Source organism: Macrosteles quadrilineatus, unplaced genomic scaffold, assembly GCF_028750875.1.
Source record: "Macrosteles quadrilineatus isolate MER2022 unplaced genomic scaffold, UCM_ALF_1.0 Scaffold_105__1_contigs__length_354404, whole genome shotgun sequence".
Lineage (NCBI taxonomy): Eukaryota > Metazoa > Arthropoda > Insecta > Hemiptera > Cicadellidae > Macrosteles > Macrosteles quadrilineatus.
The window spans coordinates 51105-67948 of NW_026542698.1; the positions used below are offsets into that span (position 1 = coordinate 51105).

Here is a 16844-nt window from a genome sequence, read left to right on the forward strand (position 1 = left end):
ACGATACACAGTGTGAAAAAGCTACACTCTCATCAGTCTGATACCTATGAATTGCATCCCTCATATTACCCTCCATTATTTGGATGTCTTCTACATTCAAACTTGTTTTTAATGTTGTTAAAAAAGCATTCCTTATGGTGTTTAGCAGAACGGCTGGGGTTTACCTTGGTTAGTTTAGCTGGTTTATTGTTTTTATGAGATGAGAGATCTGTTTGGGCTTGCCAGCTTGCAACACTACAAATAACAGTGTGGGCTAATTCATTCTTCCCAGCATTGTTGAGGTGGAGGCCATGCTTGGTAAAATGAGACTTGTTTAAGTAGCCTATGTCAACAAGAGTAACATTGTCTATCCTCAACACCAATTCCGCTATGTAGTTGTTCAAAGCATTTAATTCTTGATTTGTTGTGTGGTTGAGTGGAATGTCGTATCTCATGGGTATTGTAGTTAAAAACACCTTTCTACATTGACTGATTGATTTTAGCTTGCTTTCTAAGGATTTATATATTTCTTTTAAGTTGTTCTTAAGGCTGTCATTGGTACCTCCTAAAATCAATACAGGTGCTTTATTTTCAATTTGAGTTTGAGTCAATAACCTGTAATAATGTTGTATTGGCTCTGACATACCCGAATACATTGATTTTTCCTGAGGTCAGGCTTTCAATTTTATTCGCAATAGTTGCACCTTGGCTGTCAGAGCATAGGGTTAGCTTCATAGGAGTTATCCGAGAGAGGAGGTGTGCAGACTGTCTTTTATTTCTACGGTTTTTAAAACTACCAGCTTTACTTTTTGTTTTGTTGTCTCTTTCCTTACTTCAGGGCCGGCTCAAGGCAAAATACTAACCCGGGCAAACTGCTGTTTTGGCGCCCCCCCCCCCCCTCCCCGGTGATGCTCCCGGTTGAATCAAAATCAAGCAATGGGAGAAATATACCCTCCAACTGGTTTTTTGAAGCATTAAAACTAACAGTGAGTTTATAATAATTTTCAGTGATATAGTTTTCAATTTGAACATATTACTTAGTTGAATTAGTTTTAAGTAAAAAAAAAAAACAATACTTTAGCAAAATAGAAAAATTATTGTAGAAAAATGTCCATCAATTTTGTGCAAACATTAAAGTGTATGTTTTGCGTTTAAGAGTTGTTCGAAAGTATTTTTCGGGGTTAGATGAAGATATTATAAACAATGTATAATTCAACATAGAATTTTATTTTACATAAACAAACTTAATCCTACGGACACGGACAGAGATAAATGAAAGTTAGAATGAAACTTTTCGAGCTTTCTTTTCCGCAAAGTCCTTAATAAAAGTGTCTATATCTATTTTTTGTAACACGTCATATTCGATTGACATTAGTGACAGTCCTACTAGTCGTTCTTGGGACATGTTAGATCTTAGGTAGTTTTTGATTAGCTTCAGTTTGGAGAAACTCCTTTCTCCCGAGGCTACGCTTACCGGTATAGTTAATATTATCCTGAGGGCAATACACAGGTTAGGAAAGTTTTCACACAACCTGTTTTTCGTTAAGTACTTCAATACGTCCATAGGCTTGCTGCCACAGTTTTCTGGCAATAGGGTTTGAACTACTAACAGTTCTTGGTACATTTGATGCCCCTTAATGTCTCGGTGGTCCCCATCTGTTAAAGCTAGTTGTAGGTCGGCACACTTTTTTAGCAGTAAGCTTTTGTCCTCTTTCTTTATGTTGTAGCAGAAACCAAAGACGTCATTGTAGTTGGACAGCTGAGTAAACCTTTCTTCAAGGGAATTTATTGCACAATCCAGGACGTGGTAATAGAAATTACTTCTGAAAGCCTTTTTTGGATCCACTATGGGCTCGTCTGGTGCTTCATAATCAAACTGCCGTTTGATTTTTCTCGCTCGAACTTGGTGTTCAGGAGGAAAAGATGCTTCAATGTCAACTGTTTCTGATACTTCTCTGGCATCAACTAGAACTTCTTCAAATCCTTTCTCAGTCCTCATCTTGTCAAAATAGGTCTTTGCACTAGATATCAGTTCAATTGCATTAGCAATACTGAAGTCTTCTTTTTGCAACTGCTTACTGATAACATTTATTCTAGAAAGAATAGCATGCCAAACTATCAAGCTGCAGATGAATCTGTAGTTTTTCACTTTCCGAGCTAGACCTAATGCAGCATTTCTTCCATAGGCGTCAATAGCTGAGTCTGTTGACAACTCAAACAAAGCGTCGAAGATTTCTCCTAACTGATAGCGGAAAGGAATGACTGCATCGATACGGCTCTCCCATCTAGTTTCGCTAAGTGGTTTGACTGTTAGGGAAGTCACATGTTTCTTCAACACCGACCATCGGTGAGTCGAAGCAGAAAAATAGTTATACACTTCTTGTATAATCATGAAAAATCCTACAGCTTCATTACAGGACAAAGCAGAGTCATTCACTACTAAGTTTAAAGAGTGTGCACTACAAGGAACGAAAAATGCGCGAGGGTTCAGTGTTAGAATTCTGTTCTGCACTCCTGCGTTTTTCCCTTTCATGTTTGATCCATTGTCATACCCTTGTCCCCGCATATTCTTCAATGACAGTTTCATATCTTTAAGCTTGTTTAAAAGGACGTCTGTCAAAGCTTCTCCAGTTGTAGATTCAACTGGGATGAACCCCAAGAAACGTTCATGAATTTCGGGTTCTTCTCCTGACTCACATTGCACAAATCGAACAACTAGCGACATTTGTTCTGTTCGGCTTACATCAGGTGTACAGTCTAAAATGACAGAATAGTACGTAGACTTAAGGACATCACTTAAAATGTGATCGTGAATCATTGAACCTAGCATTTTAATTATTTCATTTTGCACGTTCTTTCCTAAATAGTGTACATAGGTTTCTTTAGAAGTAATCTTCCTGATGTGTTCTGCAATAACAACATCAAATTTACCAACAAACTCTACAAGTTTGAGAAAGTTTCCATTTCCCCTTTCATTTAGTTTGTCCGAAGATCCCCGAAAAGCCAGGTTTTGTGATCCAAGAAACTCTATTAAAATCACTATTCGCTTGATAACTTCTTTCCACCGCTCCACTTCACGTTTGATCATTTCCTGGTTTTTCGCATCAATGGTTTTACTAGACTTTAACCTAATTGAACAGTCCATCCAAGTCTGGAATGCTTGCATATGTGATGGAGATCCCTCGTGTTCAGATAAGAGCCCTGATATGTGTTTCCAATCACAGTAACCATTTTCAGAGGTCAGTGGCGAAGAATGAGTTTTACCAAATAGTCTGCAGCAAAAACAAAAAATTGCGTCTTTACATATTGAGTATACAAGCCAGGGACGCGAAATTTCTTCACCATTGTCCATGCGCCTACGGTAGGAATTTACGCTGAAACGACGTCCTTGATTATTAACCGGGAATTCTACATCAAATACTTGTTCAGGTCCTCGTTGTACGATGATGTCGCTAATAGAGGTCGGTATGTTAGCAGGCCAGTTTCCGGGATCATGAGATACAACTTCGTTTTCTACAGGTTTCGGTTCCTGCGAAAAAATAAGAAAAATTAAGTACCAGCCCGAGCCCGAGCATATAAAAATTGTATAAAGGCTTACAAAATTGTTTTGACTACAAGCAGTTAAGACTCTGATGCTTACAATTATTTTAACGTTCACATCTTATCTTTCAAAAAAAATACCAGCAAATAAATTTGCATTTACAGTAAACCTCGGATTATCCGGGCCCGAATCATCCGGATCACTGTTAATTCTGACGAAAACAATACTTTCTCCTTATACTATGTATAGGGGGGAGAAAGTAAAATTATACTTATATTTCAAATGTAGGTAAGTTTAAATGGAAATGGACACAAAAAAATGCAGTTGGATTAAAAGAGCAGTATCGTAATCAAACCATTATTTATAAATTTACCTCGATAAACTGGAATAAACATGGAGAAATTAACAATTATACTTGGTGATAAATATCTAGAGATATCAGACACATGTAAAACCATATGTTTTACTGTGTTAACCATTATCATAACAACTATTACACAATTACTGTGACTTGACATTTACATTTTCAAACTAAATTTGCCTTTGAATGGTTTGCTTGAATTTTTAACATAAAAATTAAGCCTTTTTAAATTTACGTTTAAAAAAAGAAACCTACAGGTACATAAAAAAAATAATAGACCCAAATTACGAGTGTTAATGGTTCTCTGTTTTACGGTACTCAATAAGCGTAAAAGAAGTCCCCGATCTCATGCCCGGATCGGAGACCAGGCCGCGGATGGAACGGATCGGTGTGACAATGCGCGTGCGGGTGAATAGGGGCGACAGGAGCTCCAGACTACCGCCGCCATCTTGTCAATTTCCCCTCCGTCCGCGCCGCTCTTTCAGTCGCCCCCCCCCCCCCCCCAATTCCTGTACTGTACAGCGTTCCGACTGATTTTCGTACTCCCCGTTCCTAGCGGCGGTTAGCAACATCGTGCTGAGACTTTTGAGCCCAGGTCTAGCGCACCCTTAATCCTAAGTACTAAAATAAAAACACATATCATGATCTCTTTACTTACTTCAACGGATTTGTCAATAACTGGTGGTTCAGGAAGAAGCGAAGTATTCTCAGATAATATCTCCTTTTCGTTTCCATCGGGTTTTGTTACCTTATTTGTAGTATTGTCAATTTTCTCACTTGATGATGCAGTTGTCAAGAACTTTTGCAACACTTTGGATTGCTTCTCATCTTCTTTAGAACGCTCTAGTTTCCTTTTGCGGTGAAATGCTCCCGAAGGTTTTTTATTACCGGACATTTCCAATTTGTTTGTAGCACACGTAAATACTCACATGACATACACACACACTTAACACAATTAGATACGTATAATTAATTGTAATCTTAATTCAACCTGCAACGCAGCGTGCGGATTAAGAGCTGTCCATTTGACGTTTCACTCACCACTGGTTGCATGAGTCATCGGACGAGTCTATGATTCTAAAAGGGGGTGGGGCGCACGTAACGTAACCTGGCCGCTATTATGTATTGAGCTCGAGTAAGCTTGTAAATATTTAGTATTTTATATGAGGTAGCCTATGCAAAACTACTAAACAACTGTTATGTTATGGACCCATATTATCAAAGTTTACGTTGCTTTAAGTTCTAAAAATGTAATGCAAGTTATTTTCATGATCTCTTATGGCGGGCGCTTTCGCCCCCGCGACAGAACAATTAATTGTGTGCAAAATATTATTTAAAAAAAAAAAAAATTTTTCGGCGTTTCGGCGCCCCCTAACCCACGGCGCCCCGGGCAGCCGCCCGGGTTGCCCGGCCCTTAAGCCGGCCCTGCCTTACTTGTTGAGTTATTTCCCCTACTATAATTATTTTGCACGTTGATGTTAACAGGTTCGGCTGTGCTACCAGCAGGACGGGATTTGTTGTCACTAACATGGTTCTGTAGTACTTGGAAGCTATTGTAGGTCTTAATTGTTGTCCCGGTGTGGATGTTCTTGGGGTTTACATTTCTATTTGTTTTTACCTTAGTCCAAACATGTTCTGGGTGATCTGTATTAGGATTTTCAGGTCTTGGGCAGGATAGGCTTGTTTGACTCTGTGGTTTATTGTCATTGGTTAGGGGATTCAGCCCAGTTTGACTTTTAACTGCTTCGGAAGGTTGTTTCTTGTTAACCTTCTTTATCAATAATGTGAAGAAGGAATTATCATCAAAAACAGAAGGGTTGAGTAAAAAGTATGCTAGAAGTGAACGTTTAGTAATTAATTCTTGGCTTGTTAAGGTCGATTGTCGTATATACTCAATGTCAATGGCTCTGCCCTCAATTATGTCATGGATAAAGGATTCAATGAACCAGCAAGCAAAGATTCCACAGTCAAAGCTGTTTGGCTGTAGAGGACAATTGACTGATGTAAAACTAGCCTTTAGTGTCTCACCACCCAAGTAGCTAGACAGCTTTGATGCAACTCCCTTGGCTGATGATAAATTAAAGTCTTTCATGGAATCAAAATGATAGAAACCGTTTGTGCTCCCATTGTACAGCAAAACACTCCAGTGCGATCCACCTTCCTTGTTCAGTTCTTGCGAATCATTCACTGGCATGATTATTATAGTCTTAGACCTTATATTTAGAGGATCCAACAAGTAAGTAAACTCTTCAAGACTCTTTACAGCGTGGACTATCAGGGGGTTTAAAACTATACAAGATTTAGACTCCAAGAATCTATCATTTATAGTTTGAGAGTATTTTTGAATCGTAAGGTCAGTAAGCCAGTTTGGCCCCAGCAGTTCATTTGAGAGCTGATTTGAGTTGTACAAAATGTGATTACAATTGTTTTCTGACTGTTCTATTAAGCTAGGTTCATTTGAACAACTTGCAGTAGTGGTTAGAGTTTTCATTTCTGGCATATTAAACTCGGTATATGAATCAGAATTAGATTGCAAAGAATCCTCTTTGACTGTCAATAGTGGGCTGCTAGCTACGAAGGATGTTTGTGTACCTGACAGATCAATGATAGATTTGTTAGTTATTTCGGTTTTTTTATGTGTCAATGGGGATTTGGTTTTGTCTAGGGTCTTAACAAAACTAGTTTCAACTTCTTTAATAGCCTGTTGAAATCCTTTACCCTTCAAATTTCCGAGTCGAGCTTTATTTTCAAGGTATGAGCATATATCAATCTCTTTGATGATTGCTGTTTGTTTTGTTCCATAAAATTTTACTTTGTATTTCAGCAGGTTACTGTTATCATCGATTTCAGTAATAGTTGCAGGCCAGGAGGAGTGCCCCTTGAGCTTAGCAAAAACTTTGTCCCCAACTTTAAACTTAGGTTGTAATTGTCTCTTCATTGTTTTATCTTAAGATATAGAAATACAATTATTTTAAAATGTGGAGTCCAGCAGTACTTGGGAAGTCTATGCAGTATAGTCAATGGTAGCAATAAAATATAACAAAAATATTTGTATTTTTGTATGGTTTTAAAAAATAAAATTTTGTTCAAATTAAAACGTTTGTAAATAAAGTTGCTTGTATGAATAAAGTTCAAGGAAGTACCAGGTCAGGAACCAGTGTCCAAAGATCAGTCACATAGATAGTCACATAGATAAGACTGCTTGGAGTTGCCCAACTTTCCTTATCAGATCTGATAAGGGACCTGTTCTAACTCCAGCTACCTGCCTATCCAATAATTTCCAGGAAAGGTTTTAGTGTTTATCTCACCTTATTCACAAAGCAAAGTTTTTTTTCAAATGATACACTTAAAAACAAATCACTGATTCTTTACTCACAAAACTATATACAAATTAAAGCTGAATTATTATTTTTACCATGTAAAACTTTAAAAAATCAGAGAGCACATCTGATAGCAAACTACTGACTGTGGGTCTTCCCCCACCCTCCCATTATAGGACTATTTACATTACAATACTGACCGTAGGCTTTGCCCCTTTGGCTTTAAAAGTTCTGAGGTGAACATTTTAAAAGTAAATATTGATTGGTCTCCATGGCTGTGATGAGAACACTAACAAAGTTTGTTTACATTTGCTTTGACATTTAAATATAAACAAGAAGAACTGCTAAACTGCATATTTCACAATTTCAGACATAGGCCAGTCAAATCGTACATAAAAAGAGGCTAAAATCGCAAAGCGTGATGTATTGCTGCATTTTTAATATGTTGTTGGGACCAGTTAGGGTAACTCAAAACCAAGTTTGCAGCTTCGAGATCCCTGTGCTCCCTGCGTAATAAGTAAAATATTACAAAATTAATGTATTTTTTTTAGTTTTTGGTCTATAACTTTTTAATAGTGCATTTTTCTTAATACTACTCAAATGTAATAATTAAAGTACATAAATATTCCAACAATTTAAGCATAGTTTCATTTTTGTGTGTCAAATAGTTTGTGAGCAATGATTTTTCAAATATTACAAATTTGTTTAAGTAATTACCATAATTTACATTTTTCCTGGGTTCTACCCACAAAAAATATGAAATACCCATATTATGGCAGAATTCTTAAAACTGCTTTTGTAGTAAATTGTATTGGCTTTCGTTTTATCACAAAGCCAAGTCCGTAACTTTAACACTTTTCGGGAAACTATACAAATAATAATTTATGAATATAATTTTTGTTTCATTTAACTAGTTTAATTGTTTTTACAACATGGGTTTAAGCTATTAAGAGTTAGATAAATACATTTCACTATGCTTTAGCTAATAAACAAATATATAATATAAATTTGTGTTAAAACAACTTACAATAAATTTCCCCACCGCAGAAAATGATCAAATATATCGGTCTCGGCACTAAGCCTTACCGTACCACCTATGGTAATACAGTAGCTACTTCCTATCGGTAAGTAAAAAAGAAGAATATATGTTAAATTAGTATTTATTTCTATTAAACTTGTCTTCTTTATGTTAAGTTTTAGATATTGTTTTTGACGCCATTCCATGTACTGATTTATGTACAATATGAAACAAAGACGATTTGATTTGATTTGAGCACAATCGTTGCGTAAACTACTACGGTATATATATTTATTTGTTCCTGTTTCAAATATTTATGTGATGCATTTTTAACTACAATAGTACATTTTCTACATCAATAAGACTCATGCTTATTGCTGATGTACTTTTTCCCGCAGCATCTTTTCCGAGAGCCTGAAAGACGACCTCCTGTTGTGTCAACTGTATTCACTGGTTAAAAGGACAAGGACGTCACTTGCAGGATAAAAAAAAATGGAAAAATGACTTTGTCAAGTTAAAATGGCAGTGTTTTGATCTGCTATTTATATCTATAGGGTGAATATTATTGATTTTTTACTGCATTTAAATCGGTCCCGGGTCCACGTCTTACCATGAGTACTACGGTAATAGCTCATTCCCTATATAAGAAATTTGCTAAAACCTTGTAATTTCGTTTATCTAGATGTCGAAAAAATATCATTATTTATACATAGCCGGGACTGGTTTACTTTTTCGACTTCAAATTACCAGAGGTCAAAAACCCCTTCCGTTCAAGTTTATGTAAATGTGTGTGTATGTCCATCAGCACATAAACTAGAGTAAAACTCATCCAATTTTGATTAAATTAGAAGCAACTGTTATTCTTACGTCCGAACGAGTTTGCGAACCGGTATGATCATACTAAAGGGAGCGGGGTTTTATGGGATTAAAATAGGTTTCCCCATTCTCGCCCTAAACATTCCTCCTAGGAAGCTGGAGAAAAGTGCCTAATTGCTTTAGAAAACCTTCGGTTCCGCCTGTTGTAAAGGCAGCAGCCAGCGCTAAGGTAAACTTATCACGCTTTCCCCCCACCCAAGATGCAGCTTCCTTCCACTCATTTCGAGCATTCCACCAAGTGCAAAAAAAATTTTTAGGGATTGAAAAGGATCCCACAGAGTGGGGTTGGTCAAATAGCACATCAGGATTGGTTCCAGTGACAACCTCATGCAGTCTAGCTCCATCCAACCTTTTGAAACCAATTGCATGTAGGTGCAAAAAGGGATGCACGAGTGCTTGCACATGTCGAAAGGCCGGGCTAAAGTGTTCACCATTATTTACTCCTTGCTCTGCTAAGAATTGCCAAAATGTCACATTACTATTTATTGAGGAGGATGAAGGTGACCCTGACGATAATATGTCTTTACCTTATGAGTTTGAATCAGGGAACATTTATAATACCTTGCCTTCAGTCACAGAAAACATACTACTATAACAAAGTATGTTTCTGTGCTTCAGTATAATTGTAATAAATTAATTAATTGGTATAATTATAATTAAAGTAATTATAAGAATGTTTTGTCATAATTTATATTTAAATATAACTTTTAACCTTAAATATGTTTTTTCCTCATTTAGTTTTATCACTTAATGGTTGGGGGACATTATTTCAACTCATTAAATAAACATTCGTGATATTAATAAATTGTTATTTGTATGGTTTTTAGAAAAGTGTTGGTGGTATGGACTTGGCTTTGTGATAGAACGAAAGCCAATAAAATTTACTATAAAAACAGTTTTTAATAATTCTCCCATAATATGGGTTTTACATAATTTTCGTGGGTCTAAATCAGGAAAAATGTAAATTATGGTAATTACTTTAAAAAATTTGTAATGTTTAAAAAATCATTGCTCACAAACTATTTGACACACAAAAATGAAACTATGCTTAAATTGTTGGAAATTTTATGTACTTTAATTATTACATTTGAGTAATATTAAGAAAAATGCACTGTTAAGAAGTTATAGACCAAAAACTAAAAAAATACATTAATTTTGTAATATTTTACTTATTACGCAGGGAGCACAGGGATCTCGAAGCTGCAAACTTGGTTTTGAGTTACCCTAACTGGTCCCAACAACATATTAAAAATGCAGCAATACATCACACTTTGCGATTTTATTGTCCAATTTGACTGGCCTAACAGCTGATACAAAGAAATTAAATATAATATTTTCCATATGAGGTAGGTTTATTTTAAGCTAACCTTTTATCATGGATTATTTATTCTAAAACTATGTCAATGATTATAGAAAAAAAAGATTTTATCACAGTTGCTGTATCAACTCCGGCTCTGCTTTGGATTTTTTAAAGCGTCTTAAGTTAATAATCTTAAGGGAAAATAATGTTATTGATATGTTTTCATGGAAACAGTATGAAAATTACAATGTATAGATGTTTTGTATGAATTTGGAGGCTACTTTAAATAAATTCTAACTGCTTCACATGTGTTAGATTAACTTAACATAACTTGCACATCACATTGTTTTTAGCGAATTTCCCATATAGGGAAAGAGCTATTACCGTAGGTCTCATGGTAAGACCTAGACCCGGGACCGATTTACTTTTTCTTTTGAGGTCCCCAGAGGCCAAAAACACCATCCGTTCAAATTCAATATATATATATATCTATCTATACTATTATAAAAAAGAGGTGGTTGCTGTATGTGTGTATGTGTGTATGGGAAAAGTAAACTCGAAAAATACTGGTCGGATTAGGCTGAAATTTGGCATGATGATAGCTCACATTCCCGATTAACATATAGGCATATTCTTATTTCAAAAATCCTTTCGGGCTCCGCCCCAGTGGCTCTGGAGTTTCCCATGTTAACCTTACGAGAAATGGAATTATTGAATCTTAACAGCTGTTTCAATTAAACAAGTTGGTTCTGTTCTATGATGTTCAATAGCATTAAAGTTACAAGGATTACCAACAGGGTGCAGCACTATTATTTTTTTAAACTTATGACAACAGCTAATCTGCAACCAAAAGGTGAGTGAGCGTAGCGAACGAACTTCAACCTGGAGGCGAGTTAGCGTAGCGAACGAGCTAACCTGAAGGCAAGTGAGCGCAGCGAACGAGCTCCAACCTAAAGGTGAGTGAGCGTAGCGAACGAGCTCCAACCTAAAGGTGAGTGAGCGTAGCGAACGAGCTCTAACCTAAAGGTGAGTGAGCGTAGCGAACAAACTTCAACCAGGACGTGATTGAGCCATGCGAACGAGATAATCTTGAAAATTAAGAAGTTAAACGGGGCAAAGCCCGCGGGTTACAGCTAGTCTATATATATAAAAGGCAAAGCCCTCACTGACTCACTGACTGACTCACTCACTCATCACTAATTCTCCCATTTCCCATTTACCTAGGAGGCTGAAATTCGGTACACCGATTTTTTGGGCATTACCTAGGAAAACTAAGTAGTTTTTATTCTGATCGGGCTTCCGGGCTCCGCCCCAGTGGCTCTGGAGTTTCCCATGTTAACCTTATGATGTTTCATATTTAAAAGGAGTTAATGAATCTTAACAGCTGTTTCAATTAAACAATTTGGTTCTGTTCTGTGATGTTCAATAGCATTAAAGTTACAAGGATTACCAACAGGGTGCAGCACTATTATTTTTTTAATTTATGACAACAGCTAATTTGCAACCAAAAGGTGAGTGAGCGTAGCGAACGAACTTCAACCTGTAGGCGAGTTAGCGTAGCGAACGAGCTAACCTGAAGGCAAGTGAGCGCAGCGAACGAGCTCCAACCTAAAGGCAAGTGAGCGCAGCGAACGAGCTCCAACCTAAAGGTGAGTGATCGTAGCGAACGAAGTTAAACTCATGAAGTTAAACGGGGCAAAGCCCGCGGGTACAGCTAGTATCTTATAATTTTTCAAAAGCTGATCTTGTTTTTTCTGTTTTCTACAAATGTTTCCCACTCTAGCCTCATTAGGTTGTCCATAATAATGATTATAAAAACTAAAAAAAAAACACATAATTTTCATTTATCTACTTGGTGGTGCTCTCTGACTTTCCAATGCTTCCATAGTTTGCAAATCAGCTCCAATGCTGCTCATTCAAATGGGTGAATGGGGGTGATTGGGTGCTGTTCATTCATGCTGTCATTGCTCTTTCAATGATTGCTCAAGAAATGCTGCACAGTGTTAATTCAGTTTTCTTTTTAGTATATCAAATTGTCCGGGCCACATCGCTTTTTTCCATTGTAATATTTATGCCAACCCAAATTCAAAAATAGTAAATATTTCATTTGAACCAAGTCAGTAAATGTTTGTAGCACTTAAATTGCAATTAAAATATTAACAGCTGATCATAATGTAAACAAATATGTTCTTCGTAAGGATAACATGGGGACTTAAAAAACCACTGGGCAGAGCCCAAGGGGCTTTTTCAAAATTGTAAGGTCAGTTTGTAAATCTATACACCTAGACGAACATTTTGGTATATAATATGAGGGGTTAAATCTTAAAACAATAAAGCCTTAAGACCTATTTTGCTTGGAGCGACTGTAGCGATAGTCGCACAGCAAATATCGCTCAGCTACTATTGCTGTTACGGCGGCCATTTTGCTTAGAGCAATTGGTTTTCGGTCGCCGCATGATTTTTCATAGTTAGTTGAATACCAGCACTCACAATGGTGAAGTCGTGAGTGTGTGTTTTAACTTGTTAAAGTATCTCCTCAGCGAGGAGTTAGAAGACGAGGCTCTACTTGACCCTTGTGGAAGTATCAATTGACGATCGATAGAAAATACATAGTGATACGTAGGATTTGGGACGGATACGTATCACTAGATGTCACTAGATAGGATATAAATAGAAAACTGTAGTGATATCAAAGGAAAAAATATATTCATATCACACAAAAAAATATTTATATCAATAAGACATAAATATTATGTATTTGTTTGTACATGAATGTCGGAAAATAAAGCCTGGAGTCTAAATAAAAAAGATTTATTCATACAAAAAACTGATACCGGTACAGTATTAACACTCACACTACAAAACAATACAATCGTAACAGCACATGAATAGAAAAATTCATGTGAACAAAAGAGTAAATCATGGTTATTTTAACTCCTATTATTAATGTGCCTAGTGAACAGCACTGTTTTGAGGTTCTGTGCATGTGTCGCTGTGCATCAGTCGCGGCGCGATTATCGCAAGACTAGTATCCAGGGCTGTGTTCCACAACTGTAGCTAGCGACTCTTGCGACAGTCGCTCTAAGCAAAACAGGACATCACAAACTCCGATAGAACAGTACCCAGCTACTATCGCGGAGCGATTATCGCTACTCGACTATCGTTGCAATCGCCCAAGAAAAATAGGCCTTTTTATTGTTTACAAAGTTTCATGTCTCGTATTAATAATATAGATTTTACTGTTTCTCTCTCAATCTTTGAACCTCATTGGTCCGTTACCTGTGTTATGAGTGAAACGATGCTGTTATGAAAGTAAACAATGCTGTTATGTGAAACTTTTCAATTCTAAGAACTGAACTGAAACAACTACTTTAAAAAACGGTCGTAGGTCAACTACTATAACAGCATTGTTTTTTTTTTTACTTAACAACACTGGTACGGTAACATAGCAATGAGGTTCAAGGATGGAGAGAAAAGAAGTAAAATTGTAATGCTTCGAACTTCAACTAATCAGCTGTTCAGGCTCATTTTATTGTTAATTTGTGGTGCAATTAGTGTTTGATACAATGATTCGTTGCATCACTGTCAGTGGCAATGAGATGTTATAAACAAAAACATCCTCTCTTAGAAGTTTTTAATAGTGATTGTAAGTAATTAAAAAAACTGTTGAAGGTAAAGTAGTGTACTCAACTTGCATAAATAGTCTTAACGATACTCGTAGAAGTTTTTAAGGCACTTGCCAATACTCGTACCTTAAATTTCTACTTTTGTCGTTACTCTACCTTTAAATGTGATCGTTACGTAAACTACTATTTCATAATACAAATACTTCATTAAAACTGAAAGTGAAATCTGTAGTTAAATTGAAGCATTGCGCTGCTTTTACTTTATCTGTTTTATATTTTTACAGGATGCGGTAAAAATAATGGCAAAAGACCTAGTGAGAACGAGGCGCTATGAAAAGAAGTTTATGATGATGAAAGCAAATATTCAAGCAGTCTCTCTTAAAATTCAGACCCTCCGTTCTCAAAATGCTATGGCTCAGGCCATGAAAGGAGTTACAAAAGCAATGCAGAATATGAATAGGTACGTTGAGTATCTTTGGAAATTGTTTAAAAATAGAATTGGTAAATTTAGTGCAGGTGTTTTGATTTTTAACAAGTGATTATTGTCTTAAACTGAATTCTTGAAGTAGGTTATAAAAGAAAATAATAAGGGGTAAATGGGAGCCTGAGATTTTGAGCTAAGCTTTTAGGTAGCCTATAATGAGTGAGTGTTGTAAATACCTTACATAATTGTCGTAATAAAAATGAATTGTTACAAAATTCATATTATGAAACAAAACTACATATCTTTTTACAGGTGGGCAATATTTCCTAAATAATATTTATCAGTTTAAATGCTTAAAATACTGGGAAAAAATTGTTTGTTCTTGAACTAAAAAGGCAATGACTGAGGACAACTTCCAAAGACTTGAGAAATTTGAAATTATATCTTCACTTTCATTTATCAATACTATCTTTAAAGATAAGGAAAGTATTGCCACTTTAGGTTTTGATTTTTACACTGTTTCTTAATCAACACAAGCAAAGATGCAGATAACTACAATATAAACATTTAGTGAATTATAATTATAACAATGATAATTAATAACCACTTCATGTCTGACCATACATTCTGTTATGTCAACTTGTAACCTACACATTTTACTTAAGATCATAATGTATGACAAATAATTAAGCATTTGTCTGTTTGAAAATTCAGACATATTTTATATAGTGGTTCTAGTCAAGGATGTGTTTAATTTGCTTATTGCTGTGCAGACAACTGAACCTGCCTCAAATCCAGAGAATACTGCAGGAGTTTGAGAAGCAGTCTGAGATGATGGATATGAAGGAGGAGATTATGAATGATGCCATTGACGATGCTATGGAGGACGAGGGAGACGAGGAGGAAAGGTAAGTTTCCACTTACTCTTTTATTTCATACATACTGCAAACACATAATACAACACCAAATGATACACAAGCAGTACGGTAGGCTACATTCATTCATATGTGCAAAACTTAATGGTACTTAATGATTTCAATATAGTAGTTAATGGCAATCAATAGTAGGCCTAATTAACATAGTAGTAATAGTAAAACCTTACATTCATTAACCTTATGAATGATAAGCAAAACTTTACACTAAACATAACATTAGAATATCAACTCATACTATCCTTGGTTGGGAATGTTGTCAGTGACAGTGAAATATTTCGTAAGTATTGTGTTTTGTGTGCCAGATTGGACTCTTTCCCATTTAGAATTGTAGAATGGGGAGGATAGCAGCTAGCTTACCTTGACAAGTGCACGTAGGCCATACAACATACAGAGTAGAAACTGAACACACAATATTTTATTCCCTAGAGAACTTTGACAAATGTAGAGAAAGTGATGAGAGTTTCAAACCCTCATCGCCTTCGTCTTTTCAAGGTAAGTTAGCTTCCATCCTCCTTATTCTGCAATTCTAAATCCTGGCCTAGAGCCTTTCCTTGGACAAAAATAATCTTTCCTATTTAGGTAAGCCAAGCTTGCTATCCTCACATAAAATCCCAAAAACCTAGGCTCTTGTGCTCTATGTTACATACCTAACCTTGTGTATGGGAAGTCGATAAAGACATGGATAATACTTGTGAATTATCAACACTTGATTGCTACAATTCCAAACAATTACTTACTGCCGTGGCTCCACAAATCTCACTTCTGTCCTTGTCTGTCTTCTGCCAAGTTGACATTTGCACCCATTGTCCTGATGTCGTTCAATACTTGGTCAGTCCATCTCAATTTCGGCCTTCCCAATGGGCGTTTACCTCCAGGTGTGGCTCTATAAACTTCATACAGTCTTGTTCCTTTCCCTCCTCTTAGCACATGCCCTACCTAACTTAACATTCTTCCTATAACTATTGCAACAACATCTGGGTTGGTGTATAGTGATCTTAACTCTCTATTTTTCCTCATTCTCCACATTTCTCCCTCCTGCACTGGTCCAAATATTTTTCTTAGGACTTTATTTTCAAACACCATGAGTCGGTTTTCATTTTTCTTGGACAATACCCATGTTTCACTACAATATAACAGAATAGGTTGAATTATTGTCTTATATAACTGTATTTTGGTTCTGTGAGATAATACTTTTTGCATGAGATCAACTTTTTCTAGGCTCCCCAACACTTACTGGCATTTGATAACTTAGTTAGAATATCTTCGTCTTCTGAGTTTCTACTATTTACATTTACTCATAATCATAAATATTTGAAACTTTCTGCACAATTTATAGTTGAGTTCTTTATCTGTCTGTTTCTGTTTCTATTGTTTGCTTGTCTTCCAAAGTTAATGATTTTAGTTTTTTCTAAATTTACTTGCAGTCCTATTTTGTTTGCTTCTGTGATAAGTACCTCTGCCAAA

General features: G+C 36.2%; 2 protein-coding genes across 2 annotated transcripts in view; one reads left to right on the plus strand and one right to left on the minus strand.

Annotated features, from left to right (window-relative positions):
• Window positions 1-16844, plus strand: part of LOC128982082 (charged multivesicular body protein 2a-like) — a 55850-nt gene that overhangs the window by 17990 nt on the left and 21016 nt on the right. Inside the window, 2 exon segments of the mRNA XM_054401124.1 lie at window positions 14306-14481; window positions 15219-15353. Coding sequence (XP_054257099.1) covers window positions 14306-14481; window positions 15219-15353 — 311 coding nt within the window.
• LOC128982081 (zinc finger MYM-type protein 1-like) lies at window positions 1167-4966 on the minus strand. Its single transcript, XM_054401123.1, has 2 exons — window positions 4540-4966; window positions 1167-3508 (listed from the first exon to the last, which is right to left on the minus strand). Exons 1-2 carry the CDS (start codon window positions 4774-4776, stop codon window positions 1259-1261), a joined length of 2487 nt encoding a protein of 828 aa, XP_054257098.1. The 5' UTR covers window positions 4777-4966; the 3' UTR covers window positions 1167-1258.